Source organism: Cydia amplana, chromosome 10 (assembly GCF_948474715.1).
Source record: "Cydia amplana chromosome 10, ilCydAmpl1.1, whole genome shotgun sequence".
NCBI classification, from domain to species: Eukaryota; Metazoa; Arthropoda; class Insecta; order Lepidoptera; family Tortricidae; genus Cydia; species Cydia amplana.
This window is the reverse complement of record NC_086078.1, coordinates 11711966-11731032: the sequence shown is the minus strand read 5'-3', so window position 1 is coordinate 11731032 and position 19067 is coordinate 11711966. Positions and strand designations below refer to the sequence as shown.

The 19067-nt window shown below is 37.0% G+C and overlaps 2 protein-coding genes across 2 annotated transcripts in view; one reads left to right on the top strand and one right to left on the bottom strand.

Annotated features, from left to right (window-relative positions):
- Positions 1-13345, bottom strand: part of LOC134651321 (monocarboxylate transporter 10-like) — a 187261-nt gene extending 173916 nt beyond the window's left edge. Inside the window, exons 1-2 of the mRNA XM_063506380.1 lie at positions 12654-13345; positions 12147-12379 (exon numbers count right to left, since the gene is read on the bottom strand). Coding sequence (XP_063362450.1) covers positions 12147-12379; positions 12654-13273 — 853 coding nt within the window. The 5' untranslated portion in view covers positions 13274-13345. The remainder of the gene's footprint in view (positions 1-12146; positions 12380-12653) is intronic.
- LOC134651308 (hornerin-like) overlaps positions 1-19067 on the top strand; it is a 215213-nt gene that overhangs the window by 193175 nt on the left and 2971 nt on the right. The gene's annotated exons all lie outside the window — the stretch shown is intronic.

Genomic DNA, 19067 nt, shown 5'->3' with positions numbered 1-19067 from the left:
TTACTACCAGTTAGACGGAAACTCACTAGATGGCATTTAAATCAATAAAGAAAAACTCAATGACATTTCTGGGACAACAGTTTTTCGATCAGGTCACGTGTCCGTCTTACGGTCACGTGACCTGTCGCGAGTTTAACATTTTTTCCCCACCTCAAAAAGTGCACAGTGCCGCTAAAGAAGTTTTCACTTCAAAATTAAGTCATTTTTATTTTATTATGAAAATCGGAATACGCCTCCATGTTTCTGTAATTTATCCCTCCGAAGTCCAACCGTGGGCGGGCAGCAAGCTGTTGTTGACCGAGTCCTGATTACCATGTTTTACGGCATCGGTATTCAAATTCAACCTTTTGATACGAAAAAGATTAGTCTGATTTACAATTCTTACAATAATTGCGTTTTAAAACGTTTGGTTTTCTTTCATTTTGTGTTGTAAAATTTTCGTAATTGTGTAATATATTTTCCATAACGTCGACTACACAGGGAATATACAGGGATGAAAACGGGGACTACGGTTGCATGAAGAAACGGTCGTCCACTTTTCTCTTAATTTATGGGTCGACAACTCGACATCTGCTTGTTATCCTGTGTGTGACCTGTATTTTGTGATAAAATTCAAAGACAAAAATTCTTTAATAAGGCATGCGGGTTTTAAATCGAGGGCCAAGAGTTCAGACTCTGGCTCGTACCTACCAACTAGATTCTCGAGACATAATAAGAAATAATTGGTTTATGCCAGGTAGCTGTTCTCAGGTAGTGAAGGAATACAATAATGTAATGAAACCAGGCCAATTTCGCGATAATCCTAAAAGAAGCCCATCTTTTAGGATTATTGCGAATCGAGTCTGACCGAAGTCTGATCGTGTAGATGTCGGCGGCCGATCGTAAGATCAGGCAGATCGTAATGTTCCTGTGTAATGTTTTGACGATAGTGACATTAAACCAATATATAGGTAGGATAGGTTCGTTAGGTTGCTTTAGATGCCCGAAGGGCAAATTGCCCAGAAACAGGAGCCCCGCGTAGCGGGGCTCCGTCGACTCAGGGAACGGGTCAAATATTTTCACGTTTCACGATATGCCTAGGAATTTGACGATATGCCTGATCTTACGATCGGCCGCCGACATATATATTGCGATGATAAAACTATGTTTGAGATGGCAACATCAGTTAGCTTTTTATGAGTGCATAGAAAATATTCTTGATTTTCCATCGGCGGTGCGCGTGACAAGCAGTAAAAAGTAATAATAAAAGGGTACTTACCTAACTAATGTTTCCATTGCCATCTCAAATATAGTTGTCTTCGCGGTATCTACAAGATCAGACTTAGGTCGGTCTCAATTCTCGACGATTATACAACAGGGAAAAGTATTAATGGCTAGAAGCAGTAGAAGCCATAGCAAAATACATATTACCATCCAGGAAATGTATCAAATCTATTTTTACCCTTCGTTTAGAACCTTTGTGCGGTAAAGGTCGATTTTTCACTGACGATAACATTATCGTTAGAGGGGTAATGAGACGCATGTCGTTCACACCGGGTCTGCGTCGTCTCATAGGTTCTAGATTTAGAAAACGACGATGGCAATCAAGTATACGGCCGAAGCTCGAACGTGGTCACATTTTTTAATTTATAGTCTGCCTCTTTCGCACTCAGGAGATGTTCCCTTTTGCACACTTCAAATCAGTTACCTTTAAGCATGATCTGTGACTGAAAGTACCTACAGGTTTTATTGGATCGCCCGCGCTTGGTAAACTGGTTGGAATATATCTGATCGCTTTCCTTTAACAATAGGAGGAAGCTCAATCGAAGTGGAATGGAATACGCTGTATCATTGTACCTACTTCGAATAAAACTAGTACGATTAGAATTGCAACAGGATACTGTTAAGTTTACGTTCACATACACTTGGCGCTTTTGTCAGTATTTTTAGTTTGGATTTATGCAACCCGCCCGGCTTCGCACGGTTTACATGAAACCGCAATAAATTATACGCCTAAACCTTCTTTGAATCACTCTATTGATAGTTGAAAATCCGTTTTTAGTATTCTTTAGTTTATCGAACATACCTACATACCTACACACAAACAGACAGATGCGGCGGAGGACTTTGTTCTACAGGATGTAGCGATTTGTCTAGTACAAATAACATTTATCGTATGGAAATTTCCTCCTCTTTAATTAAAAAAAATATTCTTTTTTCCGCCTTTTTTATATAAGATATAACTTTAGATTTTTTTGTGTGAAACGCTTCGAACCCATTTTTTTTCATCATTCCGTATCCAGAGAGGTATCACACGTATTTTTATTAGGTGGAGTATTTCTATTTACACCATTTTGAACTAGTCAAGTTCAAGTAGACTATAAAAATGATTTTCATACAAAGTATCGACACAAGTCAATCTAAAGCAAAATGCTGTGTAATAAGGTTGTATAGCTGCCAATATCGACGCCATATTTCCAACGACTCAATCGATATCGATATTAAGGCAGACGTGACACGCACGTTATGGAAATAATCATATTGTACGACAATGTCTTATTAAATGTTCCTCAAGTGACAGAGCAATTTTGAGATGCGATATAAAAATCGGATAAGTACGAGATGTATTTACGCTGTGAGGGTTCTCTACTATGTACCATCACACCGTTTTTTACAAAGAATGTTTTCCTTATCACATTCACTGCTAGCGACTGTTAGGGCTGCTTTAGACGGCGCGCGAACTCGCATGCGATTTAAGTTACATTGCGGACTGTTGGTTACGTCCAATTCAACCGACTGACCAAAACCCGCAATGTAATAAAACTCGCATGCGAGTTCTCGCATCGTCTTAATGAGCCCGGCTCTCTGTTCGCAGGCGCTTTTCGCCATAAAGCGGAAAATGCGTGTTATCGGCTATACACATTATAGAGCCTGTCAGAACAGACTGTCAGATTGGATCGGCCGGTGGAGGCTTATTATAATACTCGTATTAGGGCCCGATTATCTCCCTTCGGGTAAGGATTGTAAGGAACCTTAATAACGAAATAAATAAGCTTTCAGTAGAATAAACATAGGTATTTCATGAGTTTACTTTAGCACCGTTACGTACTTACTGTTGTTGTCATTTAAATAAGTATTGGACTTTGTTATGCAGCGTGTGATTTTTATCAACTAAGGGGCCAATAAATTAATATATAACGGTTCGGATTTAGAAGCAGTATTTTGAAATATTTTATTTTATTTTATCCAACACTCGTTTGGGTTTCGTTCCGACTTATTTTCAATTATAATATGGAAGGAACAATATTTTTACTCCCAATTTTTAATAGGTAGTATTGTACACTATGACTGTGTTTTGAATAAAACTGTGTTTTTAAATTTGAGGGTTATTATTTTATAATTTTGAAAAAAAAAATTAAATATAAACCCCTATAGCGTGGACACAGCTAAATTCCATTTTTATTAAATGCACAATAATGCAAAAAATAAAAGTAAAATGTATGAGTAGCTTTATATCTATTTTGGGCACTGTCTACTTAAATTAAACTGTAATAATTAAATTAGACTGTAAGAAGAAAATCGCTTTTGTAGATTTTTTAAACACCACTTACCCCTATTGTTGAATGAATTTGTTCAGATTGTGTTGTATTTTAGATCGGGTGAATCAGATCGATTCGCTTTCAACCAAAATCTATCTAAAGTCTATCTATCTTACCTATAAATCTTGGTTTTCATCATAAGTTAAGAATTTTTGGAAATGTGTAAAAAATCGCCATTATTAAATAATCATACGTATAATATAAGCTAAACCTAAAGAGAAAACGACGAAATATTGATATGTATTAGCCAGTTTTTCTAGAATATCATCTTTCGCCGAAAATCGAGTAAAGTATTTCAATTTAACAAAATTTATAAATATTACCATACCATACTCGACTTCTAAAAATTTGTACAACTGTTTGCTACAAGAAAGCACATGCGGTTGTTTTTTTCAAAAAGGAGCCTGTTCATCACATCACGTCCCTAATATCAGACGGGATAATGCCAATATCGCCAATTTGATTTATTTGTTGGTTACACGCGTGTGTTTTGGGATATTACAAGTTTTTGGGCCATGGACGTGTGGCTCGACTAACCAGTGTACGTGTCTATTTATCATCTTACAGTATAACGACCAAAATAGTTATTTACGATACAAGTGCGGAAAAGAGGAAATTCGAAACGAGTGGCGATAAATTAAAACACGACCGAAGGGAGTATTTTAAATCGACACGAGGTGCCAATTACCTATTCGCACGTGTATCGTACAACGTTTTACAGTACATACGGCCCTTTAAACTTTTGACATCGCACGAAAAGTGCTATTTTACGCACTAGTGCGGGAAAATAGGACCATAATATGTACTGTAAAATTATTTTTTAAAGACAATGCTTTCATTACTAATTTAAAAAATCCATAAGGGTTCCGTTTTTTGCCATTTGGCTACGGAACACTAAAAAGGGTAGATCAGACTGGAGTAAAATGGAATATACCACTCTTATTCAGTGGAAGCACTTATAGGTATGCATCGGGGTATTTATCATGTACCTATATTTGGTTTTTCGGAGTTTCTGAAATTTCGGCACTTTGCACGTGTCATATTTATGTGGAGGAGGTCTAATTACCCACACATCATAGCGAAAACCAAGGACAATCATGATAATGTACCTACTACAATTATTTATAGTAAGAACATCCCTTAAGCTCCGTGAAAAATGGTCCAAACCATACTCACAAATAATCAACTGGATCAAAGTCAAAATACAAATATCAATCATCAGAGCGGTCTCTCTAAGAATTAGAGGAACGAGAAGAAGGATAGAAAGATTTGGATCTGAAGACGGAATACCCATCCTTGAAGATTAGATTTCTCTTCTTTCTCTTCTTTCCACCGTGTTGTATTATTTGTATTATTTAATGTAATAAATATATATTATATATATATTATTTATAGTATAAATCATAATTACGAGTATATGCGAAAATCCTCGATTTTGCTTAAATACTACTGATGCCTGGTAGTAGGTAATGCCAGAAAAATCACAAAAATACAAAATACTTAATCGATAAAAACAACCTTCGCCTTTTATTAAGGGGACGGTATATGACGTTTTCGATTTAGAGCTCACTTTGTGCAATCAATTTGTTCAAGAAATGTTTAATAACTGCATTAAATTATACGTAAATTTGTTCACGAAGAAGCCGTGTACCGGCTCTTCACGGCATAATATTTTTTATTTGCTGTAATTCTCTACAAATCGACACTAAAAGTATCCAAAAATCAAAATATGGAGTTCCGTTTGAGCAACACGCATTACAGTTTTGCCTTTAACAGTAATTGAGTTGTTGTGTGATTTTGAAAGCTAGATAACTAAACTAGCAAATTATTATCTACTTATATTTTTACTCACAAATACAACACAGAAATTCAATCCCAAATGTAAACTTTCGTACAATTTCCATACATTGACGACATCACTCAAAATTCTTCTTCGAGTCAGATGGCCGCTGGCCTTGGATCGAAGCAGACGTGTACTTCGTCGTAGCTCGTTTTTGACATTATTTAGACATTTCATCATATACGCATACGAAAATGTATACCAGTAGATAAATTGTATTTCAAAAAATAGGGTAAATAAATTTATTTAAAATTTGATTTGTTGTTATTTACAGGTCGTAACGATCGAAAACAGCAGTAAACTATCCTAAAACAATACGATTACAATTGAATTTAAGTAACTTGTTCCTTCAAAACCCGCTTAAAATGAAAAAAGTTTAAAGACTCGTTTTACTGATTGGGATTGATTTTCATTATGCTGGTATCAATTTTGCATCATTAAAAAAAAGTATATGACTTCTGTACGTCAAAGACATTTGATGTCAATTGTAATCTTGTATTTACGTTAGAGAATATTATATATTCATTTAAATATTACTTACCTATTAATACGAAGCGTAATTCGTTTAATACCTGAAAGTCTTAGTGTCTACACCTACTTTGTTGCCGTTCGTTCCGTCTATATGTGTGCGATTACGTGCTGTTCTCAATAATCAAGAAACAAGCCATAATCTTCAAGAATAAAATAACAGCAAGACCAGCATTTAGTACTAACTAGTTTTTGCGGATTTGGAGACAAGAGATGAAGCTTACAGGCTAATACCGCTGCGGTCTGGTTATTGTTATGTGTATATATCGAGTATTATATAAATTTACTATAAAATAACAATGTTTTATTTCAATGACATTATGTGCGTAGGTATGTATGTTTCGGTGATTATAAGAATTTTGTCCACACAATAATTGTGCAAAGCAGAGACTGCATCATGCTTTCTTTACGGTATAAGCGGTATGGTACCGTTATTATTTATCAATACCGGTTCGTTTTGAAGGTAAAACTATACCGGTTGAAATACAAAGTACGGTACCGGTATAAAATTCAGCAGGGACAACCATTTTTATAGGTGTGCAGTCAGCTGCAGAGAAAAGGTACGACCAGATAGATAATTGTATGCAGGGGTGGTACCTTTTCTCTGCAGCTAGCTGTACCTAAACCATCATTGACCGAGCGTTGGCGAAGGTCTCCGTTTCAACTTGGGCAAAAATGCTTTCGTATGTCCGAATTCTTCTCCTTTGCATATCACATTTCTCAACTGATTCTCGTGAAAATTCGGTAGTCCGATATAATTATTCTGTTTCTTTTTTTTTTTGAACAATTTAAAATAGGCAGAAATTGTCATAAAGGACTTAAGCGCCAGTAGGGTCTGTGACACTTAAGACCACTGCGATTATTAGGTACTTACTGGCCCCTATTTCACCACGACCACGGTGACAGGTGCGACAGTTGTCGACATCACTGTTGCTGACGTCACAGGCCTCCATAGGCTACGGTAACCGCTTACCATCGGACGGGCGATGTGCTTGTTTGCCACCAACATTTTAATAAATAAATAAATAAACTCCATTATATTGCCACTAAAAAATTCTTATTTTGCGAAGCTAATGACAATTGTCACAAGAAACACGGCAACTGTATCGAAATTGCGACACAGAACTCATTTCCTGTCAAGACTTACCGAAAATTCTTTGAAAAATCTTGTGACAATTGTCACAAGATTTTTTCGCGAGAGAAATGTCTGTTTTATCCGATATAATAAGGTTTTTTTTTAATAATAGGTACAATGACGGTGGCAAACACGAATACGGCCCGCCCGATGGTAAGCGGTAACTGTATTATTAAATTGTACAACGGGACTTAATCGCGTATCTAAGTTTTAAGATTTACCTCCGACGTTTCGAGGACGGCGTTGTCCCCGTGGTCTCGGAGAAGACTGGCTTAAGTTGACATCAGCATCTTCTAACCGCGCGAGTTTTTCGAACTACCCGCACTTGGTCTTGTTTATCCGCTTGAACGTTTTGCGGTTCCGTTGTACAATTTAATAATGTGTAAAAATCGTGAAAGTTTAAATCAGTGTTAGTGGTAACTGTAGTCCATGGATGCCTATGGCGTCAATAACAGTGATGTTTTTGTCGTACCTGTCACCGTGGTGAAATAGGGGCCAGATTACGCCGCGCCGCGTGGAACGTGAGGTGCATTGGGGTAAATGCATACCATTCACTCAAGGAAAATAATCTGCCTGCCTGTGTGTCTGCCATTTTGTTAAAGCCAATTTTCACCGTAACTACTGGATTAGTTCAATTGAAATTTAGTACACATATGTCAAGTAAGGAAGTAGTAAGTCGGTGATCCGAAGATGAGTAACGTAAATAAATGAACTTTTAACTTTGCGGCGATTTTTGGTATCATGTGACATATCAGATATAATACATAATTATAAGTAGATGAGCAAAAATGTACCATAACCTAATTCCGAATTGTATTACATAAATACATATACAAAAAATAGTTCAACGCCAAAAGATTAATGGAAGACCCATGTCCTATAATAGGTGAGTTGGTCTTAAACAAAAAATATGCAATAAAAATGTGTAACTGTGGAACCCATAGTGAATCCTACTCGTACATGATCGGTTTTTATATTATGTACCTATAAGATATTTTCTACTTTATACTTTATAAGTGTACCTACATAATATTTACTTATAAGCAGTTGTCACGTAAAATATTTGTAGATTTTTTTGGAAGTATGTGTCACATCATCATCATTTTCCTCGCGTTGTCCCGGCATTTTGACACGGCTCATGGGAGCCTGGGGTCCGCTTGGCAATTAATCCCATAAATTGGCGTGGGCACTAATTTTTATGAAAGCGACTGCCATCTGACCTTCCAACCCATAGGGGGTAAACTAGGGATTATTGGGATTAGTCCGGTTTTCTCACGATGTTTTCCTTCACCGAAAAGCGACTGGTAAATATCAAATGATATTTCGTACATAAGTTCCGAAAAACTCATTGGTACGAGCCGGAATTGCTATTCGCACGCTCTTACCGCTAGGACTCCAGCGATTTTTTTGAAGTATGTATAGCACAAAAAAAATATTTAGAAATGTAACATTTAAGGTAGGTAATTAAAATACGGTATAAACATTATTGGAGAAGACTTGGAGGAAGTGTCATAGGGATCTACATTCGATGCGTGGAAAACAAGTTCTTTTGTCTAATTATAATCCATCGGCAATCACGCGAGCGCATAAAACGAAAATCATTTTTTTTTCACTCCCTAAAACTCCCTTAACCTAATAACAGTAAAACAAAAAATAAAATATAGAGGGTTACCAACCAGCCAAAGAATTATAAGTAGATATATGCACTTATCCCAACGCACCTCACGTTCTACTCTGCACGGGGTTCATTGCCGCTCCTACCGCCGTAAGTAACTATCAACACCTACATTATCAAGGCTACGATCGAAGATAATCGCTTCAGCACTGAAATAATACCGGTGGAATACCGGTATAATATTTTTTATTTTAATTGTATTAATTTAATAGTGAAACAAAAGGCGAATATACCACATAAAAGTAAATCGGTAAAGATATTAGGGGTACATTAGCCAACACTGTTTCCATATATTTTCAAATTTTATTTTGTCCGCCTTAATTAAATTTTGCACCCTGCCGGAACTTTATTTATTTAAATTCTCATTTAATTGATTTTGAGCCTTATGAAAAGTCGTATAGAGTAGCAAATAAAATTTTACATCTGACTTAATGACATCTGGTTTTATTCGGTTTAACTTTAGAAAACGCGTATCTCGACAAAGCCATAATGTAGAAAATTGTCAACAACCAAATGAATTATTAGAATTTAAATACGTCACGTGTGACATGAACAGACAAGGAAAGCAAGATTAAATGTATTGTTTCTCTTTCTTCTTTCAATGGAACGCTTTTCCTAAAAGGAGGCCACTAAACTCAAAACGCTATCTTAAAAAAAACTTGATGGGTCAGTGACCTGTCCCAGTAAAGTGAGGTAGTGTGCGTGAAGTGCGCTTGTGTGTGAAATGGGGTAAATTGACAGAATCTGAAAATTTACCCACCTCTACCGTCACCTTAAAGTAATTTTTTAGCTCGCGATTAAAATACACGATTAAAAAAATTCAACCCATATTGAAATAAAGAAGTCGTACCTACAAATCCTAGAACATAAAAACTTAGCTCATAAAAATCGAAAATGGCGCGCGACTGTGCTCGACTTCCGTGAGCGTAAGGTTTGTACTTTGTACCAAAAGTATTCGCGAAACATTCCAAATTGATGGCTCCTCTACACGATGGCCCAGGGCTGGGCCAGCGGGATGGCCACGCGATGGTTGGAACGCAACTACACGATGGCGACATTCAGTTGTGATCTAACCGGTTTCCAAGATGGACGTGGAAGCATTAGCCGTTGCAGCAATGTATCTACACGCCACGTACCAATTAATATTTTCACAAGTAATTTAAAACAAATGGCGTGGACGCTGCAGGAGTTTTTTGATGATACCTACTTGCCGAAAAAAAAGAATGTTAGATTTTTTTAAAGAATTTAATTAATTAAATGTTTTTTAATTTCATTTTACCTTATAATTTGCTTAAATTATTTTAGAGCATTTTATAATCTTTATTTAATTTTGTTACTAGCTTACCAGCATAGCTGTGCAAATTGTGCAATGTAGGTACTTACTATGTATAGTTAAATATGTATCTAATATTCATTTATTTAACTATAAGTATGTATTGTTATATTTATTTATTTAAATTGTAAATCTACTGTCTGTGTAAATTTCCTATTCATTCATTATTTCCATAATGAGGCCACGTACTTTAATAAATAATACTGTAAATTGATACTGAGCACAAACGTCCACACTCGACCGCGTTCGAGCACGCACTGTGGATTGGGCCACGTGTAGATGCGTACCGCCATCGCTGGCCCACTACCTTTGATGTGCGGACAAAAAACCGACACCGCGGCCATCCCATATCGCCATTCGCCGCGCCATAAGCCATCCGACACCACTACCCTCTCTACACGTTGGCCCATCATATTGGGCCAATATGTTGGGCCATCGTGTAGCTGTAGAGGAACCATGACACACGAACTTTATTCGGAAGGTACTTATGTCAACTTCAATTACAGGTCGATTTATCGATACTGACATGAATCGATCGAAGGAGAGAAGTGAAGTATTCTTAGCATAATAGTATTTATACTATTTATACAATTTTTGTACAAAAAAGTTGATAAAATAAAGTGCACGCGTCGCAGTCCCATTTTAGTTAATGAGCGAGTTTAAATTAATATATATCATTACAAGTTGACGGACCATGTGACAAACTATCTTAGTGTACCATAACGTAAAAAGAATCTCCAGCAGCACCACAAAAACAAATAGTAGCTGCTGAAAAAAAAAAACATTTTTAGACAGTCACGTTCTCCAAAGCCTTTCGTTTCGAAAGCGTGACAACGTAGATTTTGCAAGGAATTAAGGGGAGTTTATCTGTTCTCGGAACATAACCCGGAAAAAGCGAGATGAGTGGTTAGACAGCGGGGTCGTTAATCAGATTGGCCGGGAGCGACGCGAAGTTTCCTTATCGCCGTGACGGGCGGTTACAGGCGTTTGTATTGTCACTGTCTTCAGAACTGCACGAGTGTTACGTGTCATCAGAAATATTACCTATACCTATTTATTATTAAAGGTTAACATGTCTTCTTCTTCATCTTCTCTTAGTAGTGTCGTTGTGTCAATTTTAAGTTTCCATCCCAATTATAACAATGTCTGCCTGATTGTGGTTGGTCAAAAACACCTAATATATCAAAATCATAACTCTCATTTATTATCATTTGTACACCCATTAGTAAAATTAATGTTTCAATGGCAATAATGTCAGTGTTAGAATTTTCCTCCTGATGGTTATGTGTTAGCGATAATATTTATAAAGTTAGATTTTTTTAAATGTCTGCCGTGCAAACAGGGCTGTTTGCCCTGTAATAAACATGACATCTGTGAAGCGAACATTATCAAACAAATACATTAAATAGCCAGTTACTTATTAGAGTAATACTAGGCAGCAGTTAACAGTTGTTGGCAATGCAAAGCAATTCAAAATCACTGTTTACGATGCCGCAATTTATTCGATATCGAATGTAACGTGGCTGTAAGTAGGTCAGTGTATTTGCAGAATACGTGAGGTGAGCCTTTACATTTAACTCACGTGCGTATCTTTACCGTCGTTATTCCTAACAAATAGAAATCACATGTAAGAATATATTCGATATTTTATTCGCGTATTAAATGACTCACCGAAGTGCTCAGAGCATTGGCCCGCTCTTGGTTACCTATGCTAAGCCTCAAATGTTTGGCAGTACTGTGATATTAATACCTATAATCCTAGGCATTATCCCTGGGTGTTACCTTGTAGCGGAACTAATACTTGGTAGAAAGATTACCGTCCGTCCGTAGCTAAACCGTGGCACGAATTACCTATCATTTACCTTTATATCACACCACAAGTTTTAATAAACTCTCATACATAATATCGAGTAAACTACTCAGGCTCATCGAGCCAATGAGGATATTGGCCTCCGACATAAAGAGATTCACAGTCTATCCCCGGTTGGACATACCAAGGCTTGTGCTATACACTGGTTGTAACACTAATTGAGTTAAATGCCTGTAAAATAACTCACCGTGGGTATAAAGAGGCGGGACGCGATACTTCGAAGCGGCCGTGCAAGCGATGGCGCCCGTGCCACCGCCGAGCTGCAACCCATGAGATATCACTTGCACAATAGTCCCCACTATAGTAATCGTCCAGCCCCATCCTCCCTCAGGATAGTAGCGGCGAGCGAGGGTCAGCGCCGCTCGGGCCCTCAACGCCGCTGCCGTCTCCGCTCCAACCGTGGCACCAGCACTCGCGCACCTATACACCATAACACTTTAGCGGGCTTGTGAAGAATTATCTCCTGATTTGATTAATGCCTGTCATTTGTATATACATTTTTGGTAGGGTTTTTTTGGTCCAGTCCGGCTTATGATAGTAAACAATTGCCTTTTTTGGCCTAACAGATTGGTCGTCAAACAATCTTAAATTGTGTTATCAATCTTTTATAGCTACATATACGTATACATACATTCGACAGGGTAAATCAATTAGAGGATAATTCTTCTCATAAACGCTTTACACAAACACTAACCGTCGAAACCTAGTCACTTCTCGCGCTGCTTCATAACCTACACTTTTAGATCGACCTCTTTCTGCATACTTATTGCACTTGGCCGGTTTCCTCATACAAGTCGCACTGCATACACAAAGTTCCTGTTGACGGTAAGGTCTCGGACAGTGCTCGGAGCAATCGCAATCCGGGGTCCTCCATGAGAGGAGACGCTGCAGCAAAGTCCTTCGACGAGCCCTGCTCACGCCTTGCTCCCGAGCTTGGCCCGTGTCCAACGAGAATGACGAACTGCGTTCAGCCACTCTAGGGATGACCCCCTGCCGATTATCATAAGTGATTCTTCGCGGCACGTTTTTATTGTTGCATGGAAAAGAAGGAATGAAATTGTGCGTAATGGATTTCTTTTCAGCGCCTCCATGATTTGGCAGGTCGTTAGTCGGGAAACCATTTTTTATGTTTTTGATGTCCGTGTAAAGAGATTTCCAAGTGGCGATAACCTCTTCTCGCGTGGATGCTTCGCAGAAATTCGAGACGGTGTTTGAGTCGGGTAGTTTAGTGGGGGTCGGTTGAGGCGCGGGGTCGGCTGTGGCGGGTGCGTCGCGAAGCCGCGTGGGCAAGCTGTCACACCGGCGAAGCGACATGGTGTTTTACTGTGCGCGGTCTCATTTTTAAACAAACGCCGTTTGTATTATGCGAATCTGAAACAAGACAGATCATGATGAGAATTTATAAATAAATATTAGGTACATACCTATATAGCTCGACTTCTGCTCTGTGACTTCGTGACTTCTATGTTGTTATGTTACCTGTTGTTTTCTTTTATTTATTTATTTTTGGTCAAGAATAAACGCTCAGCTCTACTGTACTCTATTCTTATATATTAGTTCATAATTAATAATACTCGTCTTCAAGAGGCTGTTATGGAAATCTACAGATTACTGAAATACAGGAGGCTGCGCAGTATTAAGCCTAGGGGTTTAGTAGCTACGTACCTACAAGGCCAAAATTTACGTAAAATAAGCCGCGGGTAGCCCTTGGCCTTGAAATGAGATGACTTATATTGGCAATTTGCAAAGCCGTAAATTCAGTATTCCAATTCTGTTTATAAAGGCTCGCTTCGATGAAGTTTTCTCGTTGCCTTTTTTTCCATGTAACATTCAGTGTCTAATAAAATAAAGTGAAGACTTAATAAATCACCAGAAAAACATACTTATGCCGTGCTTTATTGGCCGTGAATTTCGCAATCTCACGATATAGCCTAGATTATCTGTTGTGGTTTTAATGTACCTATTACACTACACGAGATACGAGATACCTACTAAGTAGGTATTAAATCTATTCTTCAGACATATTCACAAGAGCAGCCGATGCAACGGAGCCACGCCGTTTTGTCGACTAAATAACTCTAGTGTTTAGTTTTAAGTTTATAAAATACATATAATGATGTATGTTAGTCTGTGAGGTATTTGTAATATGGGCATTGTTGCCTGATTTAAATTTCTAAATAAATATAAAATAAATAAATAAATATTTAAACTACTACGAGACTCATTTGGGTTTAAATTAAGATTGTATCTGGAGGCACGGCAGTGCCCCGCCATGTCGAGCAATTTTACTGTTAGTTTTAACTCATCCCTCTTGCACTAGTATATAAGTGAAAACGAGAACCACTGAGATAAAATTCAAATCAATGCGATATTTTCAAAATCCAAATGCACCTCTAGTGCCTAGAAGTTAGTCGACTTAAGTTGGCGATAAGGATCTGATCACAGACGCTGATTCTTGGGCGTCCCGAAAATAGCTCTCCTTAAATCTCGCCGGGAACTTTAATTGCTGATTTGCCTTCAGTTTATTGCAAAGATTTATAAAGCAGCCAATCGGTTTAACGAACGTCTGGCTTATTTATGTTCAGGACACACCCTTATCTAAAACTTTACAAAACTGTACCGATAAAGAAACCCCAAAAACTTTCCATCATAAAAAACAACGGAACTTTACCGAAACAACATATTTTTAGAGACGGTTTTGAAGTTTCAAACTGTAAAGTTTCGCAACAGTTTTCCATGAAAGTCAGCGAACAGGACAAAGGTTTGCTTTATCGGTTTAGTGGAGTTTTTCTAAGTCCTTTAGCAAACTGTAGCATAATGCGATTAAAAATAATTGAAACTTAGATCTTTCACAATAACAAAGGTTGAATTTTTTATGTGTGAATTTCGTATTTAAATGGAAAATTAGAGTCTGGCGTTAAAAGTTGAATGTCTTTAAGTGAATTGTAACTACGATATTAGGAGTAAATTGCAGGCAAAATACCGAACTTTTCAGACACCATTTCATCCAGCCAGGCATTCATAGTTCGTAATTACATGCTTGGATTCCTTTGTTGCCTCATCACTTTGCAGACAATTGAATTTTAAATCCATTATTTTTATTATCCGCGCCGTGATCCCTGGAATTTATTTCTATCTTGTTGTCTATGCCCTTAGTTTTGGAATAGATTCATTAATTTTGGTGTGGATTCTTCTTTAAGATTCATGCTATACATACATAATAAATGTATTATGTTACGAGTATGTAGGATTTGGCATAATAGATTGTAGTAGTAGTAGTAAAACACTTTATCGTACAAAAAACAAAACAAAACAGGAAAAATAACATTTGTCATTAGTACAAAGGCAGTAAGTAAGTAAGTAGGTAGATTGTGGGTAAGGTACACAAGTGGTGGTAGTAAAGGGAATAAAATAATAGGTAGAGGTACCAACAGCCGTAAAAGTGCATGGCGACTTTATCAATGAATTCATTCATACGACGACCGGTCTGGCCTAGTGGGTAGTGAACCTGCCTGTGAAGCCGATGGTCCTGGGTTCGAATCCCGGTAAGGGCATTTATTTGTGTGATGAGCACAGATATTTGTTCCTGAGTCATGGGTGTTTTCTTAGTATATAAGTATGTATATCGTCGCCTAGTACCCATAGTACAAGCTTTGCTTAGTTTGGGGCTAGGTTGATCTGTGTAAGATGTACCCTGATATTTTTATTTTTTTCTCAACTCACTGTACAAATGTAATTTTAAATATTTGTATTAACATCGTCAATTCCTAAATACAATATAATACCTACTTGTTCTACGTGAAGCGTGGTGAAGCTAATTGAATATTTTTTAAATAAAAATGTCGTAAGTGAAGTTTATCTACTAGCTTAGTTAAACCCCAAGTTTAATACGTTTCTCGAGCACAAACAAGAGTTTATAATTATTAACTAAGCGACTTTTATTATAACTACTGCATCTGACGCAAAGTAATTAAGATTTCTAAAGACTATTTCAGCTTACAAAATGTTGTTTCCTAGCAAAGTGTTGGTTTAATAGTGCGCTGTATTAGGAACCGTTCTCTATATCTTTTTTACTGTTGCAGCGAACATTGTTTTGTTTTAGTAGTACTTAGTACTTACTCTTTGTACCAAACAATGGTACTTTCCTTGATAAAGTCCTATATTTCTATGTTTTCTGTCACACTACGTTAAGCGTCGAATATTTTTTTTCTTTAACTTAAGCATTTAAAATCTAAAATATCCCAAGACTTAAAACTGATGAATTGTACGTCGAATTGCCATTATTCACATACAAATAAAAGGCTTAATGTGTAACAGAAACTAAATACATATAAATAATCAATAGTCATCTTGAGTCATGAATCTATGTTACCTTTGTGAATATTGACTGCAAAGAGTAGTGTGTAGTATCAAAGTTTTTTGTTGTTTTTTGTATCTATAAAGGATCCTCCTTTGGTATAGAAAGGTGACATTCAGATGGCTACTGCCAGCTGCGTTGCTGCTGTGAAGAAAATTGACATTGATAAATATCGCCCATGACCAGCGTGTCATTAAGGCAGCGGTCTTAAAGTTGTTGAGGTCGCAATTCGAATGAAACCTTAAATATTTGAAAAAAAAAAACTTGCGCCTAAAACAAGTTTTATAGTCACGCTATATAAAATCATGCAAGCAAAAACCTAAAGGCACAATATTTAGGATCCAAACTCGTGGTTTGCCAGACAAGAGACGGTACAGTAAATTGCATTTTAGTCCACTGTTTTCGAACTGAAAAATAAAACACTAGAACTGATCTGCTCACATTTCGCCGAGCTCAAATCTCAACCGACCCGGCGCGGCGGCGGCGATATCGAACTAGGTTTTTGACGAAGCTCAAAAATTGGGTCAACTTTTATGTATGAGTGCTTGTGAAAAAGTTTATTCTAAAATTGCCAATACATTCCATAATTCATTCGCTATACGCCAATATATTTTTCTAACTAATGGGTAGGTATATTATGAATAAATTTGTCTGCAAATATTTAAAAAAATTACATTCTAGGATAGTGGCAAACTAGTGTACAGTCAGCTATTACTACTATCACCAATATCACCTATAGGTACTATCAACAATAGGTACTATTAGCTTAGCACATTTTATCTGCAGCTGACTGACTATGCGAATCAACAGAGGGGCTACCGCGAAAACCGTTTTTCGCTAATTGCGGGGATCTTTCTCTTTTACTCCAATGAAGGCGTAATTAGAGTGACAGAGAAAATGCCCGCAATTTGCGAACTTCGATTTTCGCGGTTATAGCCCGGTTTCAAGTGGACTGTGACCGTAGTCTCTTTACGCGTTTAATGACTATAGGTATACTAATATATTTTGGTAATTATATAATACACTCAAAAATATATTCTCATATTATTATGTACTCATAAATTCTTCGTAATAATAAATATTTCCTCCTTTTTCCATTAGAATACGATACTATACCGATATCTTATGCCGAGGCCAGATCATCAGTAAATATATTCGTTACTCCCTGTATTTACTGCTAACATTAAATTCAATTAGTTCCAGTAGTAATCTTACCGTAATATAGCGTATAGCGTAATTGAGTAATGTGTAGTGGGTAGGATTTGGCTTGCAAAACCCGTGATAACGGAAGAACGATTATATGCAAATTGGATTTCTCCTGGCCCTAACTAAAAATCAATCTTTCAAATTGAACAATTTCGCCAGTTTCGCTGATATAAAAAATTAATTTAAATTCGTAAGTAATTGTCAAAATCGTTACTAAATCGTTACAAGCCTTCAATCATTTCTCGGCGTCGCAGCTTTCGTGATTGATTAGCAGGTATGCAAAGAAGCCGAAATAGATTCCCTTGACCTCCAAGATGACACTTGAAGGATCCTTTTAATCTTGTACGGGTAGATCTATTCCTCCTGTATATGTTGTGTTACTTACTGATGGCGAGTGAGATTGCCAGAGCTCCCGGAAATATACTTTGCACCTACCTACATTATTCCCGCTGTCAACATATATAGTGAATCTTATAAAGCGAAAGCATCGTCAAGAGGCATAAGTATGTATGTATAACATCTCTAGAGGTCGAATTTAACTTATGACAGGTCTCATGCAATTCGACAACAGTCGCACGTGCGTGTCACTCGTACTTAAATAACTATAGCTCGTATAATATTCGCGAGCGGGAAATACTGCAAGTATTGTGAGAACCTAACGCTGTATGAATGTGACGTACGATGGCACTGGGAGACGAAAGCTAATTTTGTTTGACTTTTACCACGTAGCAAATTTTAATTACACGTACTTATTTACGCGTATAATACAGTCAGCAGCAATAGTTGCTAAGCGGGCGAGTTGTTCAAAATGATCTTGACGCGACTTTATTTTCAAGAAAATAAGAAGATAATTTTGAACCCCTCGCCCGCTTAGCAACTTCTGCTGCTGACTGACACACACATGGAACCATTTTATACCTATTGACTGTTCATTTTTCGCACAGTTATCAGCTCATGGAGTCGACTCGGACTCGGACAAACAATTTCTGTAAATGTATGCCACCTGAAATATGTATTTGGAATATTATATGGAAATTTATTTAATATAAACGCTTAAAATAAAACAATTCTGTTAGGTTCCGCGTTCTTCTAATCGGATCCATGTATTTTTAGCGCATGTTAACCCACATTCGTGCTATAATTTTAATCATATGTACCTACATTCGCCACGTGAATATAGGAAAGTGATTTATATCTTTATCTTGATACATTGATTTAGATAGTGGTAGAATATGATTTATTCGTGAATAACAGAATAATGTATTAAATACATATGATGTTGATTCAACATCATATGTATTTAATACATTATTCTGTTATTCTTCAACATTGTTGAAGTAGCTTTTATGTTTGAGTCTTATTTTAGGAATAGAATGAATGATGATTGTCGGCAATCTGTGATAAACGTTTATGTAGAGAGTGTTTCGCTCATACAAAAAAAAACTATTTATTGTGGCATAGCATCTATGTAGTTTACGGTATAATACAACTTCCTGTGGGTAAAGAACATAGTAGGTGGTAGTACCTAGGTAAAAAAGTAGCGAC